The sequence below is a fragment of the Acanthisitta chloris genome, unplaced genomic scaffold, assembly GCF_000695815.1.
Source record: "Acanthisitta chloris isolate BGI_N310 unplaced genomic scaffold, ASM69581v1 scaffold11199, whole genome shotgun sequence".
NCBI lineage: Eukaryota > Metazoa > Chordata > Aves > Passeriformes > Acanthisittidae > Acanthisitta > Acanthisitta chloris.
Window position 1 is genome coordinate 108,314 of NW_008689817.1, and position 10,422 is coordinate 118,735.

Sequence of the window (10,422 nt, forward strand, 5' to 3'; positions counted from 1 at the left end):
TTTACTGCAAAAAGGGAAGCAGAGCACAGTGAAGCTTCAGAAAGGAGTGAAAACCAAAAGGACAAGGACAGTGATGCTCTGAGTACAGCAAGTATCTATAGCAACAGCAGTGTGTGCACATCTTATTGCCTATGCACGAAGCTTAGAAGGAGGAGGAAGACTCTATGATGTATTTTTAGAAGAAAGACTGATGTCCGCCTTGTGTCAAATACACTGAGTTTATCTAAGTTATTTCAGCGTTATCCATTTACATGTTTAAGCTGTTCAATGTGCTTCCCTTCCAGATATTTGTGTCAGTTATTTATAGCTAATCACCCTTACAGTGCAGTGAAGACAATAATGTGAAGTTTAGAAAATCAAGGAACAGGTACAGTGGCAGTTCTGTTACTTAGTGTTTTGGAAATGCCAATGAAACAGTAAGTTCTGCAGTGTCCCTTAATGAGACAGTCCCTGATACTTGCTCACTTGCAGCATCTGTGTATATTTGTGTTGGTCACATCTTCTGGTGACCTTTTCAGCCCAGCAAACACTTGCATTTAGTCTGTTTATATACACGTGCTGTTATTTAATAACTCAGCTTTCACACAGTGTTCATCTGTTTAATAAAGAGTCCTTTTGTTCTCCAGATCTTTGAAGTTCTTGAAGAACAATGTCTTAAAATTAAGGCACACCATGAGAACAGAGAGTCCTTTAAATATTGTGAAGAGTATGAAATATTACTGTCAAAGGCAAGGAAACTGAAACTTAATCTTAAAAATGCTGCTCATAAGTACATTTTTTTCATTCGTGAGGTTCAGTTCTGTAGTTTGATGATACTGATATTTAATGCTCATACTTACTCCTACAGTCTTAGAGCAATAATCCTGTGAAATCTCTCAAGTTAAGAGCTGTATGTTCAGTGGAATGTATGCTCCAAATGCCATATTATATCACCTCTGTATATTTTATGGACTTAAGGGCACCAATCTTCTGTATCAGGGTGTGTGTATCACTGGCATGGCTCTTGCACTGCCTGGTCACTTCACATTTCCACCTAATGGGTGTAAATATGTGGCAGTCCAGCTCCAAGGCACACGTGCAGGAATTTAAAAAAAACCCTCATGTCTGAGGTGTTGGATATATAGGGCTATATACATTATTTGTGTTTGAAAGAAGTTATTTGATGGTAAGGGTAAGCCAAGCAGCAAAAAAAAAAAAATGCATTGCACATTTTTCTCTGAATCTGGTGGGGTCTTCAGCTGTTTCCCTTCTGTTGGAACACTGCTGGAGTCTGGTCCAGCTCCTGCCAAAGTTGTATTTCCTGCCTTTGCTTCCTTCTCTGTTGGTTTTGGAGCAGATAATAAAACTGAAATGGACCATATGGCTAATCCCTGAGTGCTAATAGCTGGCTTTTACCTTAGTCAGCATCTCCTCCTCCACTGCCAAAATCTTTTTTGAGTCCTGCACGGCAGTAGGGCAGAAGGATAGTGGGAAATGTGCAGCATTTATCCTAGAGGAGTCAGCACTTACAGAATTGGAAAGACCTGATCTGCCCACCCACTACAGATGATGCAGCTGCTGGTCCTGGTTATATAGGTTTAGGCTGCTGCTCTAGAGAGTAGTGGAGTTGCAGGTAAGTTATTGGTGTCACTGGACTTGCATTAGTAAATCAGTGCTAGGTGCTGATAGATGCTAAAAGCTTTAGTACCCTAAAAACCTCAGTGGACTGTTTATATACAAACAGGGGTTGGTTGTTTTTCTTCTAAATATCCTCACTGTAATGTGTGTGTCAATACTGCATTGTCATACCTATAAACCTGAGCTGTTCTTTGACCAAGACATTCTCCTCTCCTCTCCCTAGGCTATGCCCTTATACCTTCCACTAAATCCGATAACTTCTCAGACTCCAGTCACAGTGAGATTTCATCTCGGTCCAGCATTGTGAGCAACTGCTCTGTGGACTCAATGTCAGCAGCACTGCAGGATGAGAGGAGTTTGTCCCAGTCTCTCATTGTGGTGGATTCAGCAGGGGCAGAGAGAAAGGAGCACCCTCAGCCTCTGGCAGATTATGGTCAGCCCTGCCCAGGGTAAGGTGCCGCTGGTTTGGCTGGGTTTGGTGTCCTGGTGTCCGAAGGGGCAATGAAGCTTTTGGCCAGGACGCAATTCTGCACTCCACTGCGGTTATTAAGCTCTGGCTGGAAGCTGGAGCACTGGCTGCTCTGTGTGAGGCTGTTTTCCTAAGAAGCTTACAGTATTACTTGGGGAGACAACAGCTTGTTCCCATTGGTGGGGTTCAGCTGGACATCTCTTGCAGGAGACTGCAAATGTGTTAAAAGCCAGGATGATACTTAGCAAATTAGTGCCATGGTGAGAGGCAGCCAAGGAACAACAGGATGTTATCAATTCTGTCTGAGTCAGCAGTGCCAGTCACTTAGTGTACTCTAATGTGATTTTTAAGGATTTTTCTAATTATCATTTGTTGCTTAGGCAGACTGGAAGCTTTCTGCCACTGTCTTCCTGGGAGTTTCCACACAAGAGATCTTATTACTTTCATGCAATGAGAACTTGTGCTGAAATGATGCTTTGAACTGGAGGTTTTTGAGTTTGTCTTACTAGGCAAAAGCCATGATCCATGAGATTTAATCTCTTAATATAATTTGGGATAGCATCTTCTGTCTTCTGTCCTCCGATGTCATGGATTCAGCTAAATGAGACATGCTCCTTACATTTCTTATTTTACCAGCACGTAGAATGGAATGGGTTGGGTTGGAAGGGACCTTAAAGATCATCTGGTTCAAACCCCCTACCATGGCCAGGGACACCTCCCACCAGCCCAGGTTGCTCCAAGCCCCATCCAACCTGGCCTGGAACACTCCCAGGGTTGGAGCAGCCACAGCTTCTCTGGGCAACCTGTGCCAGTGCCTCAGCACCCTCATAGGGGGGAATTTCGTCCTCATACCTAATCTACATCCACCCTCATCTCTAAAGCAACATAATGTTTTTAGGACTGAACTCTGCAGAGAGATGTATGTTTCTGCATATTTGATTATAATACACCAGTGTTCTGTGGTGTTCTCTCTCCTATAAAAATCTTATTAGCCTATGCTTGGCTAAAGTGATGGAGCTCTTAAGAAATGACTAATTCAGTTTATTTCATAGGATTAAAATGGAAATTTAAAGATGTGCTTCATCAAAGGAAATAATTCCCTTTTCTAAAAGGCATAACACACACTGAGTTCACATTTTGTAGTTGTTCCTTTATTCCTTAGTTTCAGTGGGTTTTGGAGGGAAGAAGGTGGTTTTTATCCTAGAACTTATAAAATAGAAAAGCAGGGGAAAAAAGCTTGTTTGCACATATCTCAGAAACATTTCTTGATTTCACAACATGTCAGTAAACTGCTGAGGGAGGTGTTAAATTTTCATGTTGTGCTGCCCATGCATTTGTTAACACACCCAGAAATAGTTAAGAGACTTGAATAACGTCTAGCAATCATATCTTTATTCTAAATTCATACAAACCTGGCTTTGTTTTTTCCCCCCTTAATTATGCATTGAGAGCGATTAGAGCTTACAACAGACATTTCTTTAAAAAAGAAATTTTGGACTTTGTTTTTCAGAATCTGTCACTCCAGATCATTCCCACAAATGTTATTTACACCCAATATTTCCAAATGTTCTTGAAATACAACTGCCTCCACTCTGTCTAAACAACTTGCTGCTGCTGCCTGTGAAGGGGTCAGGTTTTATTCTAAATATTTATTTTGGTTTTAGTTTATAAATGTAAAGGAAAAGGTGGTAGCAGCCTAAAACTAAGAGGTAATTACAGCTCTGCTTTCTGCCAGGCACTCACTTGCTGTTGTTGGCAGAGGAAAGTTGCTGTGGACCAGATTTATAGATCTGGGGTCATGCCTGGAAATGCATGTTGCAGACTTGTTACTCCCTTGGGAATAACCTCCCTGCTGTTGTGTGTGGTAATGAGTTGGGAGTAACGGTGTCTCTTGTCAGTGCACTGTGTGCCTTGACCTTGCTGATTGCCTGCTGTAAACCCAGAGTTGTTCTTAAAATCAGGTTAATTGTCTCTGAGTACGTTGCTCTTATTTTAAAAGCTTACAAGAGTTGTTTTTCTCCAATTTCTGTTGTTTTCAAATGTAGCTGGTCGATCACTAGGCCTGCTCTCATCAGAGGGATGGCTTTCACATCCTCCATGAGCAGCGAGGAGATCTCCCACGAGCACATCACCGTGGAGGCAGCAGACAGCGGCCGGGGCAGTTGGACTTCGTGCTCGAGTAGTTCTCACGACAACTTCCAGAATATCCCAAACCAGAAGAGCTGGGATCTGCTCAATTCTTACCGCCACACCCAGCTGGACGGACCTATAGCTGAAGTGGATCCCACAAACTGTTACTCTGAGGAGGGTTATTTGTATTCCGAAGCCTTTTCCAAAGCCAACAGGCAGTCAAAAGCCAGTGTGGAGCCCGATCAGTCTCGGCAGAGCTGGGCCTCCTCCAGCTCCCTGTCAGACACCTACGAGACAAACTATGGGACAATAAAGCGGAGGGGGCTGGAGAACTCCACAGCAGAGCAGACGGAGGTTTTGGACTCTAAACCAGGCGCTGATACAACTTACAAAACTGTTACTTCAAGTACAGAAAAAGGCCTGATAGGTAAGCCAAGCCAACAGCTTATGGAAGCTGCTACATCTGTTTTCCATTTTGGTATTAAGTTGTTAAGAAATGACATCAGCAGGTCTGGGGCTGTCTGGCATGTTAAATTCAGCTTCACATTTGGTTGCAATCAGAACACTACACAGACAGCGTGTTTTCGAGCCACCTTTCCTTGCACTAGGAGTATCGAGATAATAAACAAGTGCACTTCCCCATCACTTCATGGGTCTGCAGGAAAATGTCAGTTCCTCTCTGTAGTGTATGGCCTTTTGCTTTTTTGGATAATTTGAAAAATACTCATCACTGTAGATGTTTCTCTGTCAAGGAGCAACAATCCCACACTTCCCAGGAATGCAAAAGGAAGAGCAGGACTGCTGAGTGGTATGGAGCTCACCCTCTCTGGAGCAGGAGCACCTTTCCTCCACAGGGCTTTGGTCTCTGGAGGCTCAAGGGCAAGGCAGATTCCCTTCCTGTCTTTGCTATTTTAAGTTGCCATTTATTTGATTATACAGCTGCAGTTTGGCTATGTATGAAAGGAAAAATATTTTAAAATGTCCTTTTAAAGATGCATAGTTCTATCAATCAAGATGTTCTACCCCTGTCCTAGTGAGTTCAGCAGCCAGAGCTAAAGGAACTGGATTAGCAACAAGATAAAACATGGAATGCAGAGCTTTCTAAGACTGTAAGCCAAGGGTGCAGCTGAAATGCATTTTAATTACTGACTGGATTGCTGGAGGGGTTTACGTTATCAAAGGTAATTGCCTGAGTAAGCATCGCACCTAGGGTGGAGGTCTTGGATTGTGTTCTTCCTCCTTGGCTTTGGAGAAGAAAGCGTGGTGGAGCCTTGCAGAAAACTTGCTCCCAGCTCACTGCTGTGCCTGTGCTCTGCCCTTGCAGCCTTTCAGAGCTGCTCACGAGCCTCTGAGCTGTTTTAGGAGATGGCGTGTTCACTATTCGGTACATGCTGTCCTTGCTCACAGCTCTTCCCTTTCTTTTGAATTTTGTTTGCATACTGCACCACATAGCATTTCCCTCCATGCTAGTGAGGAGCACTTGGCACTGTGCTCAAAGAGAGCACGTGTGTGTCTGCTTAAGGTGAGATCTGATAGAGGTGGATATAATTCCTCGTTTGCAAATGCAAGTCCATTAGCTGTTCACCATCACACGATACGCCACAGATATTTTCACTCTTATTTAACCATGTGTAATCTGTGAATTGGAATCAAGTTCCAAAGGACACATTATTCTTTCATTACTACAGTAGACTAAAGGTTAGCTCTAGGAAGCCTGAAGCTTTCTTGTTTGAAGGAGAACATACCCACCCTCATCAGTCCTCCTGCAAATCCAGCCAAGACCAAAGGTGAGGGTTTGCTTGGAGGACCCAGCCCTTACCCATCTTTTCAGGGAGGAGCAAACCCCCTTCACTTCCCCTGCTTTCTCACAGAAACCCAGTTCACTGCTAGTTAAATGAAAATAATTCCTGTAAATCAGTAATATAAATCTCTGCCTGTACCCATGTGTACCTGTTAAACTCCAGACTGTCTGGATTTGGATTTGGTTATTTTGTTATCAGCCCAAGCATGAACCGAGACCATCAGGTATGAACCAGCTCTTCATTCTCGTTCCTGATATCAAAACCTGGAATATTACAAGTCCACAACACAATAAGAAATGCTCCTTTATTTTCATCTCTTCACATTCTTCTAAGATAAGAAAATATTTCAGTTGCTGAAATAAATGAAACTAATGAACATGCACTGTTTAAGATAGATCCACGCAAAGAATGCAAATTCACTCAACTAACAGATTTAGAAAATTACCCTGGCTTTGAAACTCTCCTGTTGCAACATGTCCATGGAAAAAGCCCAATTTAATATGCACATGAGCCCCAGACCTGGGGTGGGAGGGAGGGGAGGCAGCTTAAGAAAAGGTAAATTTTGGTTTGAGAGGCTCTGTGATCTGAAGTGCTGCTGAAAAGGCAGGAATGGAGAAGATGAACTGCGTGGTATGGACATTGCAAATAATTATTATTGATTGTAGCCTTTTCATGGCTGCACAAGGTGTAGTGCAGCCTTTCCAAAGGCTGTTTCCATGACTGGTCCTGGTAATTTCTCAGTTGTAAACAGAGAACATAGTTTAAGATACAGGTATAAAGGAAAGCAAACCAAAAAGATCCAAAAGAAAAAAGCAAGAAATTAAAAGTATGGATGTACTATACCATTATTTACTATTAGAAAATGTAAAATAATGAATGCAGGCTCAATATACAGGAGTTGTATGTGATACCATTTTTTTCCTTCCTACAGCATAGCTGAATGGTTTCATGTCTTATTCCACATCAGTTGATACAGTGATATTTTATTATAATGAGTTTCTGTTAGGCCGCTGACCTCTCTTTTGGGTGATGAAGTGGGTGCTGGAAGTCAACCAGCAGTTCTTGCTGTTGAATGCCAGCACACTGTGCAGAGTAACTTTGGGCTAGCTGCCTTAATTCCTTCTGTTTCAGTTTCCCAGCCTGTAGCAGTAGCAGCAGACTTGGCTGTGCTGGTCTCCATCCTACCGGAGAGCTCCGTAGCATCCCGTGGTGCGTTGGGGCTGCAGGAGAAGGGACTGTAATGGGAGCTGTTAATTGCAATCTGAATGCAGAGAAGCTATAGTCCCGTTTCCACTCAATTGGCATCTTGCCTAATGAGTTCATGGGCTCTCTTGCTACTCTGACTTCTTCAGATAAATAGAAAACCAGAAATGAAAGCATAAATATCTGCTGCTGTCATTATAACCAGTGTTTCTGCATTTGCATTTTGTTATCAGTTTCTGTTTTGCCATTGTAACATTTCATGATTTTTTAACGTTTTGTTTCCTTTTGTTTTCTTCTTTAACATTTCCATTGCTTATTTCTTGTGCCAGTGTACTGTGTCACCTCACCTAAGAAGGACGATAGGTATAGGGAGCCACCGCCCACCCCTCCGGGATATATGGGGATTTCTTTAGCGGACATAAAGGAAGGATCGCCCCACCACCCACACCTCAAACCTCCAGACTATAGTGTGGCAGTGCAGAGGTCAAAGATGCTGCACAGTGACCTCTCTAGACTTCCATCAGCTCCTCTCGGTAGTGACGCGGTGGCCTGTATCTCCTCGAGGATGCCTCAGTGGCATAGTCGGCAGCCGTCCAGCCCCAAGCTAGCAGATATGCCTGACGCAGATAGTGAAGAGGATGGTATGTGCAACACCTGCTGGGGAGATGTGCACTGAACTGCTGGGGGAATCTGGGCTGTGCAGGGTTTACTTCACAACTGTGTTCTGGGCTTTCTCTCGGGTCATTCTTGGAGATTAAAACTTGGTTAATCTCCAAATACACAAATGTGTGTGTTTGGCTGTGTGCACATGCATAGCTGTATATATCATGCATAGCTCTGTGCATGTATATACATGTTTCAATCAAAAAAGAATGCCTTTCCTTTAGAACAAGCATGTTGGCACCTAACAGACTCTAAATTATATGTAAATATATTTATAGAAATCCACATATAAGATATCCCAAAGCACTACTGAGACACAGAAGAGCATGTAGATGCTATTTTTTTGTTCTTTAATACCTGTCCTCTCTCAGACAATTAAGGGACACTGACAGGCTATAAAGTATGTGTGGAAAAACTCCAGCCTCTCTGGATTGATTAATGATGTCCCAGTGGTTCAGGCTGGCAGCAGGATGGTGACCTAAAATGAGTGATTTGGGTTTGGTGAACTCATTCCATTTGTATTCACATGTGCTGCCATTGAGCTGCCTCATGCCTCAACAGAGTTTTTTTTTGGAGGTTGAGTTTAAAAATGATGAACCAAATAATAGTGGATTTCTATTCTTCTGAAAGGTGCACTTGATAAAGCCTGTGTTCTCTGCCCGGCTTGGCCTGACAGTGTCTCTCCCAGTTCAATTTTTCATGATCTTGTTTGAAGCAGCAGCCAGTGCTGCCAAACAAGGCATCAGTGGGGTGACCAAAATGTGAGAGGACTTTATAAGGACTGCTCTTATATTGTGTCCAAACTAACTTCAGGTCAGGGGAATTTCTACTTAGTTGTTTATGTGCTGATTTGCTTTTAGTACTTGTGCTCCAATGTGATCGTTCTGTACCCTTTGCTAGTGAACTCAGTTTTTTATTAGAATGTTGTGATCATTTCCTTCCTTTTCAGTCTGGTTTAAAATGAGCCTGGATTTAGATTAAAACAATTTCTGATCGCATCTTGGCCCTTTAAAATATGTAAACAGCATTTTAATATACCTATTAGTACTGTGATTCAAACTTAGAGTAAAATTACCCAGCAATAATTCAGGATTGTTTTTAATGTAAAAATAAGGAAGTCATTGCTTCAAACATTTTAATCCAAATTTTTCTAAGCTAAATTTAAGCATACACTTTTAGAGAAAGCTGTTTCACTATTTTTAAAGTGCTTGGTTAATGTTATTTGGGATAAAATGCTCACTGCATGGGAATTTGCTGGCTTTTCTCCCAAATCCATAGCTTTTGGCATATTGGGAGCTGCATGCTGGTAATTTTTGGAAGATCTGGGATTTTCTGTTTTGCAATATGTCTTTATCGTATGATGATCATACTTCTGATTGCAGAAGCTGTGGCTGCTCCATCCCTGGGAGTGTTCCAGGCCAGGTTGGATGGGGCTTGGAGCAACCTGGGCTGGGGGAAGGTGTCCCTGCCATGGCAGGGGTTGGAATGAGATGGGCTTTAAGGTCCCTTCCAACCCTAACCAGTCTGTGACTCTGTGATTGTTTGAGGATTTGATAAATGGTGCTATGGAATATGTCGTGATCAATGATAAAGACAGTGAAAATATGCTGATGAAGTGGTGAAGTCATCACAGACCCACTGTGATCACGTCACTGGGTGCTGGTCTGTGCCCTCTGCACCTAAGGTGGGGACTGGTGGAATAACTGACTCTTTTTTGTCTTGTTTTGCAGAAGATGAACAAGTATCAGCAGTTTAACCATTGGGCTATTTATGTAAACCACTCACAACACAAGGGATGTGGGGAGAAGGACCTCATGGTTCTGTTAGCGACCGCTAACAACTTGCTGCTACTGACCTCAGACCTTTGCCTCTGTCACGGACAAGATGGAACGGGTTGGATCACCTCTCTACACCTTCCTTCACTCTACCACCACCTAAGCAAGCTATTTCTGCCTGTGAAATAGAAAATCGTGTTCAAGGAGTGTGCTGACTGCCTGGATACCAACACTGGTATCCAGAGATGGACCGAGCTTCGTGCAATGGGGAGGACCAGTTGTCATCACCACTTGGAACTTGGAAGCATTCTTCTGTATGATACCATATAATCCTTTGGCAGTTTTCCATTGTTGTCATTTTCTACATGACCATTAGAAGTCTAAGAGTGTTATTTTATGAACTTTAAAAAAATTATATCAAAATATCAGCAAAAGCAAAGGACATTGCTGAAGTATCTGAAAATAATTTATTAATTTAATTTTTTGTAATGGGAATTTCCTTTATTTGTGTTGGGAGTGCTCTGGTTGGCTAAGATAAATGTTTAGTCCATGTGACAGTAAATTAGCTACATATCACCATTGTGCTCTCGAAATAAACACAGAAAACCAGAAACATGCCATTAGCAGGTGCAGAAATACATAGATTTTAGAGTGGGTTTAGGTTTAATATAAATGGAGCCCAAAGCCCTGCGTGGCAGCCCCTGCTGCTCCCCTCCCACATGGACACAGCAGAAACCTACTGCCCTCCAAGGAATTTTGGAAA

The 10,422-nt window shown here is 42.5% G+C and overlaps 1 protein-coding gene across 1 annotated transcript in view; it reads left to right on the top strand.

Annotated features, from left to right (window-relative positions):
- The window catches only part of RAPGEF6 (Rap guanine nucleotide exchange factor (GEF) 6), a gene marked incomplete at its 5' end in the record, with an annotated part of 95,936 nt that extends 86,296 nt beyond the window's left edge, over window positions 1-9,640 (top strand). The window contains 4 exons of the mRNA XM_009081570.1: window positions 1,841-2,066; window positions 4,132-4,643; window positions 7,551-7,862; window positions 9,615-9,640. Coding sequence (XP_009079818.1) covers window positions 1,841-2,066; window positions 4,132-4,643; window positions 7,551-7,862; window positions 9,615-9,640 — 1,076 coding nt within the window. The remainder of the gene's footprint in view (window positions 1-1,840; window positions 2,067-4,131; window positions 4,644-7,550; window positions 7,863-9,614) is intronic.
- Window positions 9,641-10,422: the final 782 nt, after the last annotated feature.